A 25807-nucleotide genomic window follows, 5' to 3' on the forward strand; every position below is an offset into this window, starting at 1 on the left:
TGATTGAGAAGCTTAAGAAGATAAAACAAAATTTGTAGATAGAAAGAAAAGGAAGACTTCCAGTTATAGATATTGAAATCTGAAGTGAGGAGGTTAGAAGGCAGAAGGGAATCCCAGGCAACGGGGACCCCATAAGCAGAAAAGGGGCACAGTTCTACCCGGGAAAGATGTTTGTTCCAGGACCCAGGATTACAAAGATAGAAATGGGGGAAAGGATGGGGAAAGCACTCTGAAGTCAGAGTGTGGAGGGGTTTGAAGAGAACTTCATTTCAGTCTATAGGAAGTGGGAAGCTATTTTTGAGCAGGAAATTATTTTACAGTCTCAGGGTAGGGATGAGAAATAGAGAAGATCATTTATCAGCACAGAAATAACTTTCCACAATAACAAAGAAATGTGCACGAAGGATGAAGGAAGACCAGAGTTCAGGTTCAAGAGTTCTCCAGACCATTTCCTTGGCTCCTTAGGAAGCTCCTTAACTGTGCTGACCACAAGGTAAGCAATCGCTCATGTCTGCCACTGTTGTCCATCAACAGTTGTGATCATCCACTGATTACGATTTTACCGCTGGTAGTTTTCCTCCAACTTGGAATAGAACAAGGATCTCACCCTGCCTGTGATACTCCTCCTAACTATGAATAGACTTTGGCCAGGAGGTGCCAGTTGTGAAGGTGTCTGAAGGCATAATACATAGGAGAGGGTGTAATCTGACTATTGATACACAAACAATTTGTACATAGACTTTAGAGTGGGATGGATTTGAGATTAAACCTAGTTCTGTATTTACCAGCCATGTGACCACAAGCAGGTCAATTAACTTCTTTGTGAGGACCAGATACAATTGTAGCCTAGATTACATGAGTGAACCTCTGTCAAACAGATTCAAAGAGGCAACGTATGCAAATATGAAATGCTCACTAAATAAAAGCTATCATCATCATTATCGTCACCTTACTCTTCCTACACCAAGATGCTAGGGAATTGAGCAGAAATGCCATGTGTAGGTCTCTCCTACTGTACTTTCCTGGGCATCAGGATCCCTACATAAATCACGTTAGGGTGCTGCCTCATCCTGGCAGCACCCCAGGATAAAAGATGGCTGATAAAAGATGGCTGACCCCAGGTCTGTTCAACTTTCCTGTCAGCACACCCTTCTGCCCTGTCACCACCTCGTGCCCACCTCCTTCCCCAGCACATCCTGTTCATACTCAACTCTAGGTTTTATTGGAAAGCCCTTCTACTTCTCTGTGCTTAGCCAAATCCCAATGCTACTGCAACAGGAACTGGGCCAGGCGCTGGGAGAAACACCAAGATAAACGAGGCCTAGCCATGCCCTCAAGGAGCGTGCAAATCAGCAGCAACTGTGTCTTATTCATCATTCTGCCTCTGAATCTTGGCACAAAGAACTCTACGTTGCTGTTGCCACTATTGTTGTTATTGCTTTTGTTAATATTTAAGTGCTTGCTATCCTGAAGTAGTAAATTAGTCTTTAGTTCCGATGTGGAACTCTTTTCTTGCACTGGAACTCTGGAGAATAATGAAAAGGGTAAGGCAGATAGGCAAAGAATAAACTAAGCATGCTTTTAAATAGGCTTTTACTGGTGTATATTTGATTAGGAAGTACCGTGGCTAATGAACCAAATGTTAGAATCAGAACAATCTATAGTAAGCTTCTTGGAGCCAACTCTCAGAGATAATGACAGAAGCAGGGGAGCAAGAAAGGATCAGAGAAATCTATAAAATAAATAATAATAAATACTACTGATAAAAATCTAATACCTAGGGGCACCTGGGTGGCTCAGTCGGTTAAGCGGCCGACTTCAGCTTGGGTCATGATCTCGCGGTCCGTTGAGTTCAAGCCCCGAGTCGGGCACTGTGCTGACAGCTCAGAGCCTGGAGCCTGTTTCAGATTCTGTGTCTCCCTCTCTCTCTGCCCCTCCCCCGTTCATGCTCTGTCTCTCTCTGTCTCAAAAATAAATAAACGTTAAGAAAAAAAATTTTTTAATAAAAAAAAAAATCTAATACCTAGATCCATAAAACAGAGATACTCTATGACCACATAGTCATTTTGCTTCTCCCAAATCAAAAGCCATTGTTTCTCACTATTTCTTTGGCGCAACAGGTGCTGTGAACTCACACAAGACTACGCCCTGAGATGGTTCTTCAGTTCTGATAAGAACGACCCCTCCTTTGTTGCTGAGACCTCCACAGGATAGAAAATTCTTAAAACATGGCCAAAGACAAAGCTGCCAGAATAAGTGTTGCCGTTAAGTTCTTTGGTGTCACAGATAGTGGTTATAAGGCCTGTGGATGTCTTGGCTTACCTGAAAAAGGTAAAAATGAAGATTCCTGAGATGCTAATTGATGAAGGAAAAGTCATAAAATATACATGGTGGTATCATTGTCCTCAACATTTACTATGATTGGCTTTATAACAAAGGCTTGGCCAGTGATGGGCTTTGGAGAGAGCACTGAACATGGAACCAGAAGTCAGGATTCCCAGGTTTCGATGCCAGCAGCACACTGGAAGCTGAGTCATCTTAGGAAAATCATTTAATATCACTGGGCTTTCTTTCCATGATTGAAAAATGAAGGTGTTTCGACTGGTGACTCTGTACCTTCCTCCGAGGAAGTTCTCTTGAGAAGGCTGTGCCAGGAGGAGAAGCCATTGTCACCATCCATATTTTCTGTGACTTTCTTTTTGTTTTCAGCCAAATGGAAATTTTTGAGACTGATTTTGCTGCCGGCAGAAACCACGGGAAAGGAAGGAAGCACGTAGGAGTTTTGACCAAAGGTATCTAGAAGCTAAGAAATAAAAACATGAGAAAAAAATAGATATAATGAGCCAGGATAACTCAGTCATGGACCTTCTAATGAGACAACTGTGTCTGCAAAACAGTGAAGTAAAACCACATTCAGAACCAAGGAAAACATGTTGGAACAATGAGTGAAGGATGCTTCCATTTCCCTAATCTCTGGACAATGCTAATATCAGGAGAGAATAATTAGAGCCAAAACTTAGCAAAGTTAGCCTTAGTTTATGGATCCACTGAATTAGAATTGCTTAAACAGGGGTACCTGGGTGGCTCAGTCGGTTAAACGTCCGACTTGTCATGATCTCACGGTTTGTGGGTTAGAGCCCCACATCAGGCTCTGTGCTGACAGCTTGCTCAGAGTGTGGAGCCTACTCCAGATTCTGTCTCCCTTTCTCTCTGCCCCTCCCCCCACTCACACTCTGTCTCTGTCTCTCTCAAAAATAAAGAAACATTTAAAAAAATTAGAATTGCTTGTATATCCTTCAACAACAACAACAAAAAAAAACAGGGTTCTGCTACAGGGTTCTGCTGATGAGAAAATGTCACCAACATCAAAGTGGTGCTTAAGTATGGGGCCTTAAACATTTTGAAATCCAGTCATTTGGGAGTAGAACAAGAATTCACTTGAAATAATCCCAGAAATAAATATGAAGGATCTGTCCTGATAAATGTCAAGACTCTATTCCTGTGGTCTTCCCAGGACAGTTTTAAGTGAGAAATATATATGGCAGTGAACGGCCATTGGAGTACATCTGCTTCATAGTGTGAATAGGTTCATTCTGTATGACAAAGGTGCCATTATTATGCCTTGTGACTTATAACTTCCAACGTCCTTCTCCTGACAAATGTTACTAGTCCAACGACTGAGAGAAGCAGAAGTCAGATAGACCTGGTTTGAGTTACAGCTCTGCCGTTCATTAGCTGAGAGCTGAGTGACAATTTGGACAATGTACTTTACTTCTCGGAACTTCAATTTCTACATCTATAAAACAAGGATATGATAATGCCTTCCTCCTGGGGATTTTGAGAATGGGTTTAGAAAACTACCTAAAATATAATACAGGGACAATAAATTGCTTTTATGTTGTTGTTGTTGTTGTTGTTGTTGTTGTTGTTATAACCTGCAAGGGCATGGTCCTGGAAGACTTTTTTTTTTAAATACCAAAAAGCTATGTGTATATCCATTTGTTTGTGAGTTCCCAGTGACTTAGAAGGGTTGAAATATATGGGCCTTATATGAATTCAGGGTGGAGGTGGTTGGGGGAAGTTGCTATGAATTACTGGGTCCAAGATATTTCTTTCATCTAGTAGTGGTAGTAGCAGCAGAAGTAGCTAACAGAACTAGTAACGAGGCATCATTTCAGCTGCAATACTAGAAAAAACGAAAAGACCTTTCTATGTAAACTGAGACTGTTAGCTATGTTCCTCCCTGGAGACATACGCTAAATCTTGCATGAGTTGAAGACTGGCTTGACAGAGGCAGAGGGACACAGCTAGAAGCTGAGAAAAAAAACAACCCAGTTTTGATAGTTACATGAGCTGGCATTACAGATGAAATCCAGAAAGCCCTAAATGCATGGCCATTTTTCCCTAAGGCATTTATGAAGTTTCCCACAGTCTTGCGATGCTTAGGCAATGAAATTTCACAGAAAGGAGTACTCTGTGACAAGCATGCCATAGACCTCATCCTTGAGACACCTAACAGAGGTGGACCAAAATTAACTAAATTCAGTGTTTACGTATGTGATACCGAGTCAAAAAACTACAAGACATGTCAACAGTCATGAAAAACAGGCTAGTAATCAAGAGCAAGAAAAAAGCAATACAATTAGGTCCACATATGACCCATACATTGGAGTCAGCAGACAAAAACTTTAAAATAGCTATAATAAATGTGCCCCCCAAATGGTAGAAAGCTGAGAAAAATAAAAAGGAAGGTAACACAGAATCGTATCTATTAAAATAAGAATGGAAGTTCTAGAACTGAATGAATAAAATATCTGAAATTAAGAATTCATGGGTGGGTTTGACAGTAGACTAAAAGTGGAAGACAGAATTAGTAAAATCAAAAATAGGTCAATAAAAAATTTGCAGACTGAAGCCCTGAAGTTTAAAAAAAGGGGGGGTGGGGAGAGAATGTTAAAACAATGTTCCAATGTTAAAACAATTTTGTATTCTTAGAATAAGAATATTCTTTGAATATCCTTTGAAGTCTTAGAATAAGCCACCCCCACTGCAGTCGAGCAGCGCCTCTCCAACTTATGTCAGTCCAGCTCTTTCCCCTCTTAGAAGGTCAAAACACTACAGCTGACATCCCTTAGCTTGCCCCAAGCTAGAGCCTGAGCTTCCCTCATCCTATTATCACCACCCTTAAAGACCTGAGGACCAGGAGCTGGGCCACAGCCACAGGTATCCTTGGTTAGCATAGAAGTTTCTTGCCACCATATTACTGCTCCAGGATATAGCCTTCTGAACACTGACAGAGCAGATCTTCATTCTGACACAGCCCTAAGTGTTACAAGTGTTTATTTATTTAAGGCCAAAATCTGCCTCTCTCTAAATTACAACCTAATTCTGGTGTGAAGCTATCCAGAATAAGACTATTACCACACAAAAGTTGTTTAAATGCAGGAGGGTCTCATATACTCCCAGCTGTCTCATATAAGCTAAACATCTCCATTTCTGTTGACTAAATCTTACCTCTCTGTTAAGTGAGACTCTTTTAGATATCTGTGATAGAAACCTAGCCAACCTCAGCTTTAAAAGGGAGAATTTATGTCACAGCTGGGAAATGTAAGGGATTAGAACTGGCTTCATGCATCCATATGCTTTATTTTCCTTGAGTTGACCTCACTTTGGAGAAGGTGTTTCCAAATGGTAGCAGGTATGGCCACGAGCAAAGCCCAGTTGACGCCATCTTCACAGCATGTGATTGAAGATCAAGCAGTACCTGCTTCTTGGAACCCTAGCAAAAGTCTTGATTGAGCTGGATGGTAATTCTTGTCAACTACCAACCAATCACATTGGTGATAAACTGTTCTGACTGACCTGCCCTGGTTCTGTGTTGAGTGGAAGAGGGAAAGAAAATCAGCCCCATTCCAACCAAAAGAAAAAGGATACAATTACCAGAAGGGGCTGAAGAAAACCACTCTCATCTAGCAATGTCCTGCTACAGATTACGGTGATATCAACAGTCTTGATTACATTTTTTAAAGTCTGCACAATGGTGTTGGAACTTGTGAAATAATAAGAAATATATATTTTGGTTTCTGCCCCTGGGTCCTGACACAGAGCTCCTAAAACCCTTGTCATCCCCTAAGCAGTAGGGGTTCTTAGAGCATCTTTTGTTCCAACATTTGGTCTTTGACCTGAGTTCCTGACACAAAACTCCTAAATCCCTTGGAATTTCCTGGGTGATAGCAATGTCTTTTGTTCTAATGAGATGACTCTGGGTGGGCTCCAGAATAGCTCTCGGATGGGGCTGGTTATCAGAAAGACGGGTCATAATCAGCAGCATGGAATGTTCAACCCTGTCCTCTATCCTCTGAGGAGGGGAGAAAGACCAGATATTGAGTAATAATCTAGGCAGTAGTAATGAAGCTTCAATAAAAATCTCTAAAGTAGAAATTTGGAGAGCTCCCAGGTTGGTGAATACATGTATGTGGCAGGAAAGTGGCATACCCCAAATCCATGGGGACAGAGCCATTCTTGTATTCCTTATCATAACCTTTATTACATAATAAACCAGTACATGTAAGTATCTCCCTGGGTTCTGTGAGCTGTTCTAGCAAATTATTGAACCCAAGGAGAGGGTTGTGCAACCTCAATTTACAGCCAATTGATCAGCAACACAGGGTACAACCTAGGATTTCTAATTGGTGTCTGAAGTGGGCACAGTCTTGTGGGCTGAGCCCCTGACTCGTGGAATCTGCCGAATTCCAGGTGGATCGTGTCAGACCTGCACTGAGTTGTAGGACACCAACTTGGTGTCAGAGAATTGGTCAGTATGTAAAAAACCCACATATCTGGGTACAGAGTGTTGGTGTGAGTACGACTAGTGGAAGCAGAGGGAGAAAACAGTACCAGTCCCATCCATAAGGGTCATGACCTAATCGCTTCCCTGAGTCCTCACCTAATACCATCATATTTGAGGGTTAGGTTCCAACATATGGATTTGGGGAGGACATGTGCAGACTATAACGGGACCTAACTTTACCTATATATTTTTCACAGAGCAATGTGGGGAATAAGTTTAGGAGTTCCCTGAGCTTGCACCAATGGGTTAACAAGGCTTCGTTAACAAGGCTTCGGACGAAAGCGTATAGAACGGGCAAACAGGTAAACAGGGTGATAGACCACCACAGCAGTGTGAAATTGCCTGGAGATAATTAACAAAAGAAAGGTACCTTGTTGAGCCTGAGGTAGCATGCGCTGTCCATCTTATCCCCTAGAAAAGTTAAGATCAACAGACACGCCACCCGGTGCCTGCCATAAACAGCCATCTGCTCGGCACCAGGATTTTGTTTTGTATTGACCCAAACCCCTAACACCACATATCTTCAAACCCTCCTTTCTCTCATACACATGAGTTAATAATCACTGTTTCTCTGTCTCTTTCTGCATGTCCATCACGTTTGTAAGCCTTCTGATCCTAATACATATGGAGCAAGGACCCTTGCTCGGGGTGGGGGGGTGGGGGGTCTTGTCTCCTCCTAGACATTAGCCTCTCTCGTAGTCAATTCTGCATCTGCTGTCTGGCTGACAAGAGAGAACTCCAGACTCAAAGTCTGCCACAGGGCAACACGTTTCTGTATTGCTTATATCCATCCACAATATATAAATATAAATACATGTATGAGCATGTACACACACATACACGCTCATATTCTTTTTAAAATTCTATAAAGCATGCTGAAATGCTACAGTTAGGAAGTGAGTACATACGAAACTTATTTCCTTTTTTGTATGATTTAAAAAAATTTTTTTTAAATATTTATCTTGAAGGAGAGAGAGAGCATGAGCAGGGGAGGGGCAGAGAGAGAGGGAGACAGAGACAGAGAACCTGAAGCAGGCTCCAGGCTCTGAGCTGTCAGCATAGAGCCTGACGCAGGGCTCAAACTCATGAGCGGTGAGATCATGACTGAGCTGAAGTTGGATGCTCAGCCGACTGAGCCATCCAGGCGCCCCTGTATGATTTTTAAACACTTCTTTAAAAGCTTATTTTTGAGAGAGAGAGGGCAAGGGAGGGGCAAGAAAGAGGGGAACAGAGGATCTGAAATGGGCTCTGTGCTGTCAGCAATCAGCCTGATGCAGGGCTCAAACCCATGAACTGTGAGATCATGACCTGAGCTGAAGTCAGACCTTTAACTCACTGAGCCACCCAGGCACCCCAATTTTGATACATTTTTAATATCTAAAAATAAAATGTAATAAAGAAAAATTTTAATCTCTTTCGTTGTGTATCCTAGTCATACACCATTTTCTTGGATTTCTGTCCTACTTCAATCAGTGAGGGGGGTTGTCTTGTGTAATTTTGATCATCTGTCCATTTCATCAGCCACACCATCTATCAGGGGCATCCACAAATCTGATAAGCAGGACTTCTAATCCATCATACAAACATTTATAAAAATGTTGATTGACACAGAAACTTGTGACCCCTCTGTATAGCCTGCTGTCCAACTTACCTTCATGAGTTTTTTCAGGGTACAATTGATCCCCATTATCCTACCTGAACTCCAATTTAGCCCACATTTGCCCTGAAAGATAGCTGGAAAATCTTTGTTAATTTCCACGTTAAAATTAAAGTATACCTCATACACATACAAAATTCTCCTTACATATGAAAAGCAGAAAATAAAAATATAAAGCATTGGTTTTTCAGACAGTGACATATAGATTCCTGGAATCTTTCCTGAGTTGATTGACCCTGTGAGCTGAGTTTCTAACCATGTACAAAGAGCACTCCTAGGCTAAAACAAATTGGATAGCCACCAAATACAGCTATCTCTGTCTGCTAAAAGAAACAAGAAATGAAACTAAGTAATTCCAAGTGATTATTTAACTTTCTAATGTATTATCAGCCTTGTACACTGATAATTCCCCAACAAATGCACTTGCCATGCTAATCAGTTTCTGATTATGATAATCTCCGGAACAACAACCTGAGAAATATTCCTGCATGCAAAGAAATAAAAAACATTATCAGGTAAGGTGCTTTTAGTCATAAAAGTTTAAAGATGACTTTATTTTTATATAATAACTGTAGGTTGTACAACAAATAGTATATACCTATTACATTTTGAAAAATATTTCCATCTATATACAACAAGACAGAAATATGACCTATCTCACAAAGTCCCTTTGCTTGAGAAGGACTCATAATTGTCCTTTGAGAAAATGGATCCACCTTCTTTCCATTTAGAAATGATTCTAGTTTGGGACACCTGAGTGGGTCAGTCATTAAGCATCTGGCTTCAGCTCAGGTCATGATCTCACCATTCGTGAGTTTGGGTCCCACTTTGGGTGAGCTAGAGCCCCACTTTAGTAAAACACAAGCCCTTCATGAGCCCCACTTCTCTCTCTCTCTCTCTCTCTCTCTCTCTCTCTCTCTCTCTGCCCCTTGCTCACTTGCACTCTCTCTGTCAAAACAAACAAACAAACAAACAAAAGAAATGATTCTAGTTTATGTAACAAACCATGTTTTCTCTCTCCACCCCCCACTTCCTTTGCTGTCCTCAGGAACATTTTCAGAAGAGCAGAAGGTTTATGCCTCTCCGTTTCTAGAGCTCCTGCTGCTTCTGCTTATTCACCCCCTGAAGTCTTAATTCTCTGTTTATAACACCACAGTTGGCTACTGTGGAGATAATTTTGACATAATCACACTAGAATTATGACTTGGGGACAGAGAACATAGTGAGGTGGGGGAAGTCTTACAATGGTTCCTAAACCACAACGAAAAACCAAAACCAGGATAATTTTCAGCCAAATTATCTGTTCTAGCTTTACTACATTTACAAATAAAATTCACAGACTCATTTCCCCCCCTATTGGGCTTTTAAGACTCATTTCTAGGGTTATTATTGCAGTCATTAACTTCTTCACAGCCAGAATTCTGACAAGGGAGGCAAACTCAGTCACTTTTAAAATGTCATTACAAAAAATTGGTTGAGTCAAGCTGGATGAAATGTGCTGGGTAAGCCAGCAGTAGCTCAGGACTTCAGCACCAGTCAGAAATGAATTTCACACGTAAATCTCATCTCCACTCTTTCCAAAGTAGGCGATTTGCTGCTGGTTTAAGCAACATCAGTAGAAATTCATTCACGGAAGTCTAAGTGTTACTGTAAGCCCCTGTTGAACGTCAAAGCAAAATTCAAAGCAGCCCACACTACAATTAAACGAAAGAAATAGACCCCACGGTGCCTCCGTTGGGTGTAGGCAAACACAGATGGGCTGGTACAGAGCCAGGGCCAGCCTAAGGAATTGTGAAATCGTAGCTGTGCCTACTTCGTGGGTTTCTGTGATGTGTGGTTGCTTGGTTTATTTCTACTTCTCCAACTGGCTTCTATCCCTCAGAAACACTAAAATCATACTTCAGGCCAATCTGATGTCAAAGAGTAAAAGAAAGATATGGCTCAAGAGGTTGGGGATGTCTCTGGCATAGCTACATACCAATTCAAAAACATTTTTTAAAATGCTTTAAAATTTAAATTTTAAATTTTAAAATAATTTTCAAAAGTTAAATTGCTATCGAAAAGACTGTAGTTGGCACCGCCTATTGGGCCCCCCTCCCCAAGTCACACTCTTGAGTAATCCCTTCCCTAAGAAAGTGGGTAGGACCTATGATTTGCTTCTAATCTATAGAATATGACAAAGGTGATGGAATGTCACCCCTGTGCTTATGTTACAATAAATCTACAAGACTCTATCTTACCAGACTGGAGGGAAAAACTGCCCCCTGGCCTTGAAGAAGCAGGCTGTAGTATGATCTGCCTATGGAGAGGAGAGTATGGCAGGGAATTATGGGTGGCTTCTAGGACTGGAGATCCTCAGATCTACCATTACAAGGAACTGAATTCTTCTGACAACCACATGAGAATTCCATATCCAGGATTCCTAGATGATGGCAAAATAAAGACAATTTCAGATATGAAACCGTTTGGAATATGTACTGCCTAGAAACCTTTTGTTTTTTTTTTTAATGTGTTTTATTTATTTTTTGAGAGAGAGAGAGAGAAAGAGTGCTAGCAGGGGAGGGGCAGAGAGAAAGAGGAACAGAGGATCTGAAGCAGGCTTTGTGCTGACAGCAGAGAGCCCAACATGGGGCTCAAACTCATGAACCATGAGATCATGACCTGAGCCAAAGTCAGATGCTTAAACAACTGAGCCACCCAGGTGCCCCAGCCTAGAAAACTTTCTTAAATAAGTACCTCAAAGAGGTTGAGATATATTTAGAGGCATGGAGACTAATAATTTTAAACATGGTTTCATTGAGTTGTATGACCCTAAAACCTACAAGAAAACTCAAATAAAAATCCTACCTCTTTCAAACACTAGGGAAAAATTTTTTTTTTTTTTAGAAATTGGCCAATTCAAAGATATGTATTAGCCAGCAAGTCATATAAACAAGTAAGCAAACCAGGATATAATCTGTCAGCCCAGACATACTTTTTTAAGGACACTGTTTACTCAAGCAGAGCATACATAAACAAAAAAGTGCTCCTAGCATGAGCATACCAGAGAATGAATTTCCACAAAGACAATACACCCAGGTACCAGCACACAGATCAGAAAATTGAACATATAAGCATCCCAGAAGCCACACTCCTGCCTCCCCCCAAAGATAAAAACCATCATCCTAACTTGTAAGACTAATGATGAACTCTGCCCATTCTTGTTCATGTGAATGGAATCACAGAGTCTGGCTTCTTTCATTGAACATCATGTTCAAGGCTAAAGCAATTGTTCCTTTATTTTCATAGGTTAGTATATCAGTGTATCTGTCAGTTGGCGATGGACATGATACTGAAATTAGCACTGGGGTTTTTCCAGTTTGGGGCTATTATTTGTAGTGTTGTCAGAAGAAGTAAGACCACATACACAATGACAAATAGGACGCAACACTAGCCTCAGGAATATTGTAGGAACTGGCAGAGAACGTGGTGAAATGGATGCTGTTTGTCCCATCTGAAACATAAAGCCTGTCCTCAGGTCTACTCCTTTTATATAGATACGGAAGTATTGGAATATGGACATCGCGTTGTCAGATTAGTTAATAAAATTAACATTTTCTTTTTTTAATTAATTAATTTTTAAATTTACATCCAAGTTAGCATATAATGCAAAAATGATTTCAGGAGTAGATTCCTTAATGCCCCTTACCCATTTAGCCCATCCCCCTGTGCAGAAGATTTTTATCTTGATGAGGTCCCAGCAGTTCATTTTTGTTTTTGTTTCCCTTGCCTCTGGAGACGTGTTGAGTAAGAAGTTGCTGTAGCCAAGGTCAAAGAGGTTTTTGCATGCTTTCTCCTCAAGGATTTTGATGACTTCCTGTCTTACGTTTAGGTTTCTCATCCATTTTGAGTTTATTTTTGTGTATGGTGTAAGAAAGTGGTCCAGGTTCATTTTTCTGCAGGTCGCTGTCCAGTTCTCCCAGCACCATTTGCTAAAGAGACTGTCTTTATTCCACTGGATATTCTTTCCTGCTTTGTCAAAGATTAGTTGGCCATACATTTGTATGTCCATTTCTGGGTTCGTTCTCTATTCTGTTCCATTGATCTAAGTGTCTGTTTTTGTGCCAGTACCATACTGTCTTGATGATTACAGCTTTGTAATACAGCTTGAAGTCCAGGATTGTGATGCCTCCTGCTTTGGTTTTCTTTTTCAAGATTGCTTTGGCGATTCGGGGTCTTTTCTGGTTCCATACAAGTTTTAGGATTGTTTGTTCTAGCTCTGTGAAGAATGCTGGTGCTATTTTGAAAAGGAATGCAAAAATAAACATTTTCTTTAAAAAGCTTGCAATCCAAATTTTTCTGTAAAATCTCTTAATTTTTAACGTTGGGTTAATTTTTTTTAAGCTAAAGGTCCAATCAGAACTCCAGAGTTTTCTGTCTCAGATGCAGATATTGATGAAAGAAAAATAGCTTGTGGACTTTAGACTGCATGGGACACATCCCAGGTGGCTTTCTCCACAACCAAGATTTATCCTGATCCAATAACCTAGACCAGAGACAAAAAAGCATGCAGAGAGCTCCCCCTCTATAGTATAGGAGAGAATCTTCACGTGTCACACTGAGACCTAAAGGGCCACCTTCACTTTCAAGGCAGTTGCCCCAGGGTCTTGAAGGAAAAGCTGACCTAGGGATTGCCTGGTCAGCCAGGGCTCCCCTCCCCATCCAAAATTCCTCCCAACTGCCCTTCTCCTTAGAAGTTGCGCTATTTTCTTTCTTGGTAATAACTTTGTGACCTTTCTGTAGACTCTTAATTTTCCTATTTAAGTTACAACCAGAGGTTGGAAGTTTCTGGATGGGGATCAAATATTCCATTATCATGTCTCCCGGGAGAGACAGTTTTATAATCATGCATGCGTGAGGAGACTAGGAGATAAAGGACGACCTTCCTTCTACAAACCAAAAGCTGAAACATTCTATTCATTTTTCTTTCTTCCTAAAGTGAAACAATTCATTTCTAGCCTTGGCAGGAACTCAGACTCTTTTTTGTACTGGCTTCATGCTGGTAAAATAGAGAAATGCCCTTGATGCCTCATTTTTGGTATGGTGGCGGGGATAGTGGTAATGGTTGAAAAGGGAGGAGTTCAAGTCATTTTCCACAGTTCTAAGTGAGTGATGTTCTAATAAGGCCAAAAGGGGAACATTAAAGACTAATGCAAAGTTTATCGCAAAGCCAAGATGGATAAAATTAGACCCGGTTTTCCCTATGGCAACAGTTCTCAAATTTCTAACAAATGTGAAAATCCCCCCAGGAGGACTTGTTAAAACACAGACAGGCAGCCCCACCCCAGCATTTCCAGTGCAGCAGGTGGGGGAAGGTGAAAGTTTGCCTTCCAAAGGAGTTACCAAGAGATGCTCATGCTGCTGATCCAGGCACCCCACTCTGAGAACCACTGACAGCAGAAACCTTCACAAGAAGTACACGTAACGATTCTAAGCAATGAACACATCAGTAAATTAGGCTTAATTCAAGTTTGTTTGAATTTGTTTTTATAAAGACTCTGCAGATATTCTGTAGCATTGCATACATTCTTGGGTCCTGCTTAAATGGGAATGCTGTACCTGCACATATTTTTCCATTCCCATTTTAATTATTTGAAGATTAACACTCACGGATTTGTTCCCAAGTACGATGATCATTTCCTCTATTATTCGGTGCTTATCAAAATAGCCCACGAATTAAATAGAGCCACACAAAATGTTTTCAGATGCAAGCAAAGTCAAGTTGAAAGGAACGATTCTCACAACTTTAGAGAAAATAAAGAGAAGAGAACCACCTCGCAGAACAATCAGTGACTGAACACCTGGAGGTAAGGAAAAAGCCACATTTGCATCATTTCTGAATAGGATCATCCATTGTTCAACAAAAACAAATCACCAGACTTTGTCTTAGCCGGTCTTAGTCTTAGATTCTGAACTTTCTTTCCTTTGGGCTTTTTCATAAACAAATAACTAGAAAAGTCTCTAAGGAGGAGAAAGGCCAGTTCCTCATTCAAATTAGCCTCAAGTTCACCTGCACTCGGCCTGGAGAGTCCATAGTTACAGGTGTGGAACCTGTTCTTCCGAGCCTTCGCCTGGCCATTCACTCTGGATCTGCTAACTCCCTTGTCGGGCCACACTGGGACAACGTCACCTTCGGAGGTAGACCATCCCACTGGTGGTAAAGCCAACATTCTGGGGCTGTTTCCCTCTCAGACTTTCCATTTGTTTAGATCCTGTTGCTACCAGTTTCTCCTGGTTCTGGCTGGCTGGTCTCTTCAGGTCTGAGTAGAATGGGTGAATCATTAATCTGTGTGGTTTAAATTTGAGGACACAGAGATTCCTTCCCCGACTGTGTGGGTGGTGTTTCCTAGGTTCTTACAAGGCTTGGGAGGTCAAAGCCTGGTAAATCTTTTTAATGATCATGTGTTGTGTTTGTCTTTCAGAGAATATAAAGGAGAAGAGTTAGCCTTACTTTTCTGTTACCTTTTGACTCCTTACCAGATCCATGGGGGTAATCATTTAGGGAGGGCCTCCCAGGAGCCCATGCATTATATCCACTAATCCCTGCAGCCACCCAGGGAGGGAGGTACTCTGACGCCCTTTCATAAATGTGGCCTGGAGGCTGACAGAGGGGGTCACAGGCTAGCTGGCAGTGAGGTGGGGATAGCCAGCAGGTGGTAGACTCCAGAGACTGGGCTCTCTGCTCTCTGCAAACTGCCATCCAGAGACCTGCTGTATTTAAAGTTTCTCCGGTTCTGCGGTGAATCATGTCAGCCATCACTGCTGCTTTAGTTCCAATATTTCAGACACCGACCAATAAATAGTATTTAATGACTCTTACGTTATATGGGACATAATGACTTCCTACTGGCCACAACAACTGGAAACAAAATCCAAAGCAGGGTCCTAAACCCTCAGAGGAGGAGAAAGAAGTCACAAAGACCAAGGGGAAACCCAAGGACTAAGAATTCTGATAAAGCTCTTCTTCAAGTGCCTATGGAAACGTACTGAATCCTTTAGTGGTGTTGCTGCCTAGAACTTGGACGTGGCTATAAAGGAGAAAATAATACAATTTCCTGGGTGTGTATGTATGTGAAAGTACCTGTACCTCAACTTGGCCATTTGTTCCTTGAGAGAATGAGGAACAGGCCGCTCCAACTCAGGAGCTGAAAAGAAACCTAGTATCATCAATGGTGACGACAGGCCTCTCATTCTTCTCCATCAAAGCTGGTAGCAGCCTTTCAAGCAGCAGCAGAAATTATTAATCTTAGAACAAAATCAGTTCAACCTCATTGTAGCTAAAATGTAAGTTTCTTCGCCGGTATCACCCTCTTCCATCGTCCCCAAAATAAGGTACATCGCAAGGTACGTCACACATTTTTGTCCTACATGTGAAGTTTTGTAACTCCGCTCAAAATATTAAAGCAAATATTTTTTTAAATGTTTATTTATTTTTGAGAGAGAGAGAGGAAGTGAAAGAGAGAGAGAAAGAGAGAGAGAGGGCGCAAGTGGAGAAGGGGCAGAGAGAGAGAGGAAGACACAGAATCTGAAGCAGGCTCCAGGCTCTGAGCTGTCAGCACAGAGCCCGATGCGGGGCTCGAACCCACGAACTGTGAGATCATGACCTGAGCCAAAGTCGGATGCTGAATCAACTGAGCTACCCAGGCGCCCCTCAGCAACTCAGTATAAAGAATTGCAGATTTCTTTTGTAGGTAAGAGTTCAATTGACTTTAATTTGTATCTAAGAAGTTCCTTGAACAACTCTCCAGTCTAAAATCTAGTATTTTAGTTTCATTTGGCCTTAAACCAGATGAGAACCAGACAGTAAACATAAAAGAACATGGAGTCCCCCAAATCAATGTCACAGTATTGTCATGACAACATCATAACATTGGACTCCTATTCTTTATCGATGTAAGAACCTATGAATCCTCTCTACATAGGGTCATTGGACTTCTATGCCTGAAACAGACTGGAAGAAACAAAGGAGAGAGAGGCTGCTTTAGGCAAGTACCCCAATTGTAATGAGAAATAATGAATATGAACTTGAGAATATATCGGTGTGAAGCCATTTAGTCATATGCTATAAAAATCTGTAACAATTATTGTATTCTTCATAAAGCTATGGTAAACATAGTAACAACCATTGCATGTCAACTAGTACTATGAGTGATAATCAACATAAAGAGACTAGGTCATCAAGAAAAGATATACAGCTGTTCAGTGTTCTCTATTATCAAGTTGAGGAGGTAAATAATACACTGTAGAAAAAGATCTACTAAAAAGTGTTGTCAGTGCAATTAAAATCATGGAGTACTAAAGAAAATTATTAGTTATCCTTAAAATTTGGCTATTCAAATGTGTTCATTCCCAATGCATTCCAGATGGCTGAGTTTTGCTTTAGAATTACAGACTTGCTAAAATTGTTACTGGAGATCTCATAATATGTGATCAATTACTGATACGTCATCTACAAACAAGCCATGCACAGTCTGAAACCACTTCCCACGTTGTCCATGGCAAAGGAAGATAGTATCTTATCCACAGCCCCACACCAGGCCTGTAAGTAATTGAGAGGTGACTCTTACACAATCTTTAGCAGGATGAGTAAGGATCAATGCTTTCCCACACAAAGCTACTTTCTTCATATGGTAAACTACAAAATAACAGAGCTGTAGTAAGTCGTTTCCATGTTGCCATGGATCAAGTTGTCAAATGGTAGAATCAGTTTACCTTGAGCGTGAGAAAAGTATAATCGAGAGATCATTCTGCATTAGTGAATCCTAGAAAGCACCTCTAATCACAAGAAGTGGGGCATTTGGGTGACATATGGGTTTTTCTTTTCAGATTTGCAAGTTATTTTTCCAAAATACAAGGATAGACAAAAACCTAGATCGCCTTTTGCAAAATTCTTTACAGCGATGACTGAAACCATGCTTCATCCTGTAATTTAAATCTTGAGGGAAAGGGTTTTGTTGTCGTTGTTGTTTTTTTCTTAATACATATATATTTTTAAACTTTTATTTATTTATTTTTAAAAGAGAGAGACAGAGAGCATGAGCCAGGGAGGGGCAGAGAGAGAGGGGGAATAGAAGATCCAAAGATGGCTCTCCATGGACAGCAGAGAGCCCGATGCAGGGTTCAAACTCAAGAACTGCGAGATCATGACCTGAGCCAAAAGCAGATGCTTAACCAACTGAGCCACCCAGGCTCCCTGTTCTCCTTGTTCTTATAGCCTTATATCCCTGAAATACACCAAAGCATAAGATAGATAGATGATAGATTAGATTAGATAGATAGAGAATGTAAGAAATGTTAATGTATATTTAATTGTCTTAAAATGGAATAATCAAAAGGTGTTGAGCTTTGTGGCTTCAGAAAATCTCGTAGGTCACTAAGGTTTTTAAAACATTTTTTGTTTCAACCTGGAAGGCATAAGTAAACAGTATACAAATTTCAACATACAAAGTATTCAGATGGGAAGGTTGGAATCGTTTATGTAATTAATCCTCAAAACTTAAAGGATGCTAATAACTGGTCTCTACCGGTGTCCCGTGACAAATTAGAGGTTTTCACCTGAGATTTCAGATACCTTTTTTTTCTCACGTTGCTCTCCCTTATTTGCAAAAGACTGCACACTCTGCTCTTCCTCACTAAAAATGCAACAACCTGCATGTAAATTTTTCCTCTGGAAAAGGGCAAAGACATACCAGAGGAAGAGTGGCACTTGAATTCAGAAACTGAACAACCCCAATGTGGTCCCAAGAACAGCAAGTCCAACAACGTCCCCTGGAAGCTTCTGGCAATAGGGGCTCTTAGCTGCATAGGAAAGATGGAGCCACCCTGCCCAGAGGTACAGATAAGAGGCTGTGGGGCATCTCCTCGGTTCTCCGTGAGGAGTCTGTCAAAGAAGCACTGTGAGAACCAGGAGAATCTTCTCCACTTTGACCAGCAAGCCCTAGACCGCATCTCTACGTCTCCCACTTACAGGAGATTAAGGGGCAATGTCTGTGGAGCGTCGTCACACTGCTGCCTGAGCAAGAGACCTAGGAAGTGCTCACCTGGAAGGAGCCTGGAAGCCAGCAGGAGCCTGCAGGCTCTCCATGTTACCTCTCCAAAAGTCCGCCTGGAAGCCCAAAGAATTCTTCACATTCTCTATCACCCTTGAGACTCCAACCAAGATTCCCTCCAGATCCCCAAAGGTCCTCAACACAACTGGCTCATTTGAACCCCTTCTCCTATCTACGGCCATACCACCCTGAACACATCCAATCTTATCTGAACCCCTTCCCCTGCTTCAGCCCATCAGTGGGGGATCTTTTTCCCAGGCCTCTCTTCCAGAGAGAGGAAGCCACTCACCACCCAGCCCTGCCACAAGGCCTCCTGGTTCTCGGGTAATACGGTGTCGGACCTCCCATGCTCGATCAGAGCACTACAAGGCAAGATGGATCTCTGGGTTGCCATATTACCCCAAATGCCATGAGTTCCTATGATGGGAGACAGCACAGGAAGTCACACACTTTTCAGGACATGTTGGCTCCAAGTAGTTTGGAGAAGAAGGAGAACAGAGGTCTAGTTCACTTTCTTCTTCTAGAGTAGAAGGTCAGGTTAGCGATGGTCTGTCAGCCATTGGATATAGTAGAGGCAGCCCTCTTGCGATCCAGGCCATTGAAGACAGCCTGGTAGGGCTAGTTTAAAAGCAGAGGAAGAACGAATTGTTCAAATATCTAATCTTCTCCCCCTCCTCACCAAAAAGAAAATATCCAGAACATTTTAGCTAGGAAAGTTCATTGCCTCTCTTTTCCAGATGTCTGCTTTGGAATTAGGGGTGGATTTAAGCAAAACTGAAACGTACATGTGAAAAACTTATTTCAGAGAGAATTGCACCCAGCCAGCTGTGCACGTCTTTATTTTCTCTAATGCTGTGAAAACTGTCCACTGCTGACTTTTCCCTCTCTGTGGCTGTTCTGACATAGCAAACCTGATGGCACATTAATCAGGGCACTTTGCTTTACAGCCCCCGAGTCGCTTAACATTTATGGGTGACAGAGTCTTAATTTCAAGAGTCTCCTTGAAAGGCAGAGCATTTTGCTGTGGCTTTTTGGGGCAAGGTATGACGGCCACATGCGGTCATGGTTTTCATTTTGAATTGCCAATGACTTGGCCCTGTGGCTTAATTAACATCCACTTAGTAATTGGTTTTGTCAGGCTGAGAAAATATAAAGGCCAGAAACATTCAACAGCTCTTCAAAGAGAAACTCGGAGGACAAGGATAAAAACAGCAAGATGCGCTGTTTGAAGCTAGGACGACCTTTCAAAGGTCTCTTCTGACAGATCGTGTCTGTCTTTGAGAAGCAGGTAGACTGTGTCAGAAACCAGCCCTGGATTTTCAGCATGGTCCTCAGGGATGCGCCGGTGGGCTTGCCATTCTTCCCGGGGATGAAGAGCCTCTGTGACAGCAAGGGCAAGATCCATGCTCAGTTTCACCCACCCCGTTTGCAAGCTGGGCAGGAAAGCCCTTATTTCATTTGGAAAGTCACGGAGAAATTGTCAGGAAGTGGCCATTGTTTTATTACAGGACCTCAATCCTCAAGCAAAATATTGCTGTTTTCAGTCGGAGGAATGCGATCCGTGTATGCCATCTTTGTTGATTTTAGCCCTCTTAACCCCAGTTGACCTAAACATATCGACTAAGGCTGAGGACATTTACAAAGCCACACGGGAAAATGCAGATTATCGCGTTAGTGTTTCCATTAGCTATTCCTATATGACCAACCACCCCAAACCTCAGGGGCTTAAAACAACAACCAGCTATTTTTTCTTATGTATCTGTGCATCTATCAGGTGTGAGTTGAAGTAGGCTGGTCTCAGCTGGGTAGTTCCACTCTGCATGTTCCTCATCCTTTTCACGGAACCAAAGGGTATATTCTTCTTATGGTGGAAGGAGAGGTTCGGGAAGACACTTGCAGCATGGGCTCGGTGTCTGTCCTAATTCTACTGGCCAAAGCAAGTCACATGACTGAACTCAGTGGGGGTGGGGTAGGAAATTATGTGTCACCTACATGGGAGAGCACGGAAGTGTTACTTGGTAAAGGGTGTGGATACAAAAGTTGGTAAAGAATGGAATTATTGATACAAATCTTCTACAGACACAAATGAGAATAAAGCTCTAAAATAATACCTGATTCAGGTGTGTCAGAGGAAGGGAAAGAGAGAGCAGTCTCAGAGAAAGATGATGATGTTAGAGTCGATCATGCAGAGTCTAATAGGGTGTTTGGGATTTTGTTCCTTACCCTAAGAGCAGTCTGAAACCACTGACAGGACGGACACGGCCAGATGGATAAAGGGTGGACATGACATTTAGGTGAGAGAGGACTCCAGCAGAACAATTAGAATGTTCAGATACGAGAAGTTAGTAGGCTAGGCTCTGATGAACGCACTGGAGTTAAAAAGAAGTATTTCAGTTGAGGAGGTATTAGGAGGTAGAATCATCTAGACTTTGTGAATAGTAGACCATCAGGGTGAGAGGAAGGAAGTTGTCAAGAATGACCTCCAAGCTTCTGGCTTGCATCTCTGGGTGGCAGATAGTTCCATTCACCAATCTAGGTAACCATGTGCGGACGGGTGAGGGAGGAGAAGAATGGGGGAGGGCGGGTTATAGGTCTTGATGTCAAGTTTGGGCATCTGACCTCGGCTCAGGTCATGATGCGGTTCACGAGTTTGAGCTCTATGTTGGGCTCTGTGCTGACAGCTCAGAGCCTGGAGCCTACTTCGGATTTTGTCTCCCTCTCTCTCTGCCCCTCCCCCTCTCGTTCTCTCCCTCTCTCTCTCTCTCTCCTCTTTCTCAAAAATAAAACATTAAAATAAATTAAAATTTAAAAAAAGAATGCTTCTTAGAGCAGGTAAAATCTGTGTGCAGCTCTGATTATAAGATGGAGTTAGCAGACATATAGTTTAAGTGATAGGACACAACCAGCCATTTGCAAAAGATAGCACGCAGGTAATTTTTACTGACATGCAGAATCTTTGTAAGATGATAACAGAACTAGTTTTGGTAAATTCAAAGGAACAACTTGGCAGGGAACGTGGGTGACTTAGTCAGTTACGTGTCTGATTCTTGATTTTGGCTCAAGTCATGATCTCACGGTGGTGACATTGAGCCCCGCGTCAGGCTCCACACTGAGCATGAGCCTACTTAAAGTTCTCTTTCCCTCTGCCCCTCTGCCCTGCTCTGTTTTTTTCTCTCTCAAAAAAGTGTTTTTAATAAAATAAATGAATGAATGAATGAATGAATGAATGAATAATATGTCTATTAAATGATATAAACCATGAGCTAGCAAACTACGGCCTCTGGGCCAAATTTAGTCCTCCATCTTTTTTCATAAATAATTTCGCTGGAACACAGCCACACCCTCTGATTTGAAAACTGGTCTTGGCCCTCTTACAAGCCAATGGCAGAGTTGCACTACAGTCACTACAAAGACCATAGTGCCCATCGAAGCCTAAAATGTTAACAACCTGGCAGTTTATTAAAAAAATTTGCTGACCCCTAGGATATTCAATGAAGAAGTGCTTGCCTATATGTGTATCAGTCAGTCACAACATTTTTTGCCTTATAGAATAGACATGAACCCTTTTGTAAAAATACTGATTCTTCTTTTATTATGGGGTTTTAACATGTGGCCTGACAATTGAGCAGGCTCATATAAGTGAGGGTCCAATCTACTCTCTGTTCTGAAATCAGCTCAGGGTTATGACCTTGATTCCAGGTTTTCGTGAACTTTTTTTTTCTTGCTGCCATTCCCTCTCTCCCTCTGTACTATTCCTTTGAACTCACACTCACTCCAAACCTTTTCCTATCACCAAAATACACCTTCTGGAAAAAAAATCTTTATAGTTCATTCTTACTAAAGTGTGAAGGACTTTAGGCTTAAGGGATATCTGTGCTCATCTTTCCAAGTAGAGCAGTGTATCCTTTCCTTTTGGGGGAGGAATTCCTCCCTAAAGCTATGTCTAAGACACTGCTGCATTTCTTTTCCATTTGTCTGCTTCCAGAGTCAAGACCTTCCTGAGGGCAGAGACCTCTTATTTACCTTTAATCTTTGTAAGACGATGCCTCGGTCACTTAGTCGGTTGGCAGGCAGACTGGCAGGCAGCTTGACTTACAGTGTCACTTATCAATCCCTGATTTATTTGCGTTTTGACAGAGGACATGACTTGAGGCCAAGCGACGAAGGTGCGTTGGTGGGATTTTAAACATCAGGAAGCAAACAGGGAGATTTTATGGGCAGGGAGATCTTTCTAGCCCCCTTAAAATTTATAACAGAAAGCCTTCTGCCTCACTTAATTTTTCAGTCTTCCCTGAAGCTGAAAACGGAAATGGACAAACCACCTCTAGGAACCATGCTGGGCGTGTCTGACCACAGCAAACCCCTCAGGCATAGGCTCCTCTTAAGAATGTAACAGACCCCACCTACTCCCTCTCAGGTTTCCCTTAGGAATTTGACAAAAGACCTAAGTATGGCCCCAGACCACCCCTCATACAATGGAAATGAGCCAATCAGGAATGGACAACCCAGCACCTAGAGCTCTCGGGGTAGAACCTGAGAAGGAACAAGGGGGAAGGGAGGGGGTGGTGACCAGAACCTTATAAACAAGGACCCTCCCCTATACTCCTGGGGCATCACTTTGGAATGTCCCCTCTCTGTAAAAAGAGCTTTCCTACTATTCTTCTTTTCTAATCTTATATTCTAATAAATTTTGCCTGCTGCTCATTTCGTGTCCACCTCTTCATTCTTTGAAGCGGCGACACAATGAATCCTGAGTATTGTGGATAAAAAGCCCTACAACAGTAACATCGGCACAAAACCCAAATAGCAAGGTATTCAAAAATCTCTCGAGGAAGAAACCAGACAAAAACATTGAATGCCAGTAAGACATCCCCCACCCCCACCCCCTCAAGTCAGATCTGAAGTAGCACAACATAGTGTTAGGGAGCTTTTAGAATCAAACTCCCTGAGTTTGAACCCTGTTTCTCTCTGGCAGTGTGGTCTCAGGCATGGTTCTTAACTCAAAACCTCAAAATCTTCATCTGTGAAATGGGGATGCAAATAGTACTCATCTAATAGGCTTTGGATGTGGTAAATAGAGCAACACAAATATTAGTGTTTTGGTTTTTTTTAAACCATGTACTCATTCATTCATTAAGCACTTCCTGTATGCAAGTTACGGACCTATTCTTTCTAAGATATTCTGATCTCAGAGTAAAATGGTCTATCACCCGAAGTTCATCTGAGGTGTCTGAACATTAAATTCAATACAATGTTATATCCTCCACAGACTTTTATTTAAAACCTGACATACACGTAGCACTGTCTCTAAAGCTTGGGTGGCACCAGAGAGGGAGAACACCCTGTCCTGGCTCTTGCAGAGCCTACAAGCTTGTTAGAAATGTATTAACTAGAGACTAATAGATTGTATATTGATTGTTGGGTTGTTTGTTTGTTTGTTTGTTTTTTAGCTTTTTTGAAAGATTTCACACTCCACAGCATCATATTTTACTGGATTGCACTTTCTTTTTTTCTCTCAATGTTATTGAGATATAATTGACATACAACATCGTATAAGTTTAAGGTGTATATTACAACGATTTGATATATGTATATATTGCAAAATGATCACCACCATAAGTTTAGTTAACATCCATCACCTCATATAGTTGCAACTTTTTTGCCCTTTGTGGTAAGATAGACAGCATGTTGTTCATTAGTCAGAAGAGGAGACTGGGGTCTCAGGGAGACTGAGCTGGGCGTGGCTGGAGGGCAAGGCTGCAGGCCAGCTTCCTTTCACAGCAGGAACCTTGTGTTATTCTTCCACTGGCATCGGCTCCTCTAGAATGGACGCTCCATGTACGCAGGGATCATGTCTGTTTTGTTCATTCCTATATCCTTAGTGCCTAGAACACAGCCTGGCGCATTTATTTAAGAAAAAAGGAAGTTAGTCGGTGAGTTAGTTAAGTTAGGACAAGCCTGGTAGGGGAAATTGTATTATCCCTTTTGTGTTTTGTATATTTTCTCCTCCGGATACTTTTCTCCCTCCAGCATCTTGTAACCTTCCCCATCTTCCCAGTCTGAATTGTGTTTCTCTCTTAAGTGTACCTGGAGTTGCTGGGCATTTGCACAAGTATTGCTTCTTCCCCCTGGGCTGTATTGCAACTTCCATTCCACAAGGACAGCAGCCTGAAAAGCTGGTGAGAGCTGGCAGCTACCAGTACCAGCAGCTGCCCTGGGGGTGGCCCACACGTGTGTTTGGTAACTACTGCGGGGTGAGCCCTGGAGGTCACAGCTTTGGGAGTTCTCCACACTGATGAGACTCCACAGGCTGGCTCTGTTCTGTGTTGAAACTGGCTTGTCAGGGATGAGTCTTCTGTATGTTCACTCCACATTCATGAAGGGGCCACTATGTAGCAGGCCCTGGACAAGAGCCACAGGCTCCCTGTCCTTTCTGAAGTCTCAGTTGGATTCTAGAAAATGGAATCTTTTGGTAGAAAGTTGAGCTGGAAATTATAGTCAAACAGGAAAAGGAACGTTCCCAATTATCTTCTGAGACTCGTAATGGAAAAATGTATCCCAGATTTCACCGACTGGCAATCTATTTGTCATTTCTCTGTTGATTATTTTAAAAGGGGATATTTGGGGCGCCTGGGTGGCTCAGTCAGTTGAGAGTCCAACTCTTGGTTTTGTCTCAAGTCATGATCCCAGGGTCGTGGGATCAAGCCCATGTGAGGCTCCGTGCTGAGTGTGGCACTTGTTTAAGATTCTCTCTCTCCCTCTGCCCCTCTCCACAGCTCATGTGCTCGCTCTCTCTCTCTCTCTCTCTCCCTTTGGCCCTCTCTCCCCTGCCTATTCTCTCTCTTTAAAAATAAAATTAGGGGCACCTGGGTGGCTCAGTCCATTAAGTCCATTAATCCACGGCTTGTGGATTCAAGCCCCGCATCAGGCTTTGTGTTGACAGCTCAGAGCTTGGAGCCTGCTTCGGATTCTGTGTCTCTCTTTCACTCTGCCCCTCCCCCGCTCATTCTCTCTCTCTCTCTCTCTCTCTCTCTCTCTCTCTCTCTCAAGAATAAACTTTAAAAATAATAATAAAAAAATTAAAATTAAATTAAAATTAAAAATAAGAAAAAATAAAAGGAGATAGATATTTTTTAAGATTGTTTCTGATTCTTTTTTTTTTAACTTTTTTTTTTTTTTTTGAGACAGAGAGAGACAGAGCATGAATGGGGG

The 25807-nt window shown here is 41.9% G+C and overlaps 1 protein-coding gene across 1 annotated transcript in view; it reads left to right on the top strand.

Annotated features, from left to right (window-relative positions):
- The first annotated feature begins 18306 nt into the window (after positions 1-18306).
- PLEKHG7 (pleckstrin homology and RhoGEF domain containing G7) overlaps positions 18307-25807 on the top strand; it is a 64416-nt gene continuing 56915 nt past the window's right edge. The window contains 3 exon segments of the mRNA XM_049626707.1: positions 18307-18543; positions 18546-18919; positions 24678-24849. Coding sequence (XP_049482664.1) covers positions 18358-18543; positions 18546-18919; positions 24678-24849 — 732 coding nt within the window. The 5' untranslated portion in view covers positions 18307-18357.

The sequence above is a fragment of the Panthera uncia genome, chromosome B4 (genome assembly GCF_023721935.1).
Source record: "Panthera uncia isolate 11264 chromosome B4, Puncia_PCG_1.0, whole genome shotgun sequence".
Lineage (NCBI taxonomy): Eukaryota > Metazoa > Chordata > Mammalia > Carnivora > Felidae > Panthera > Panthera uncia.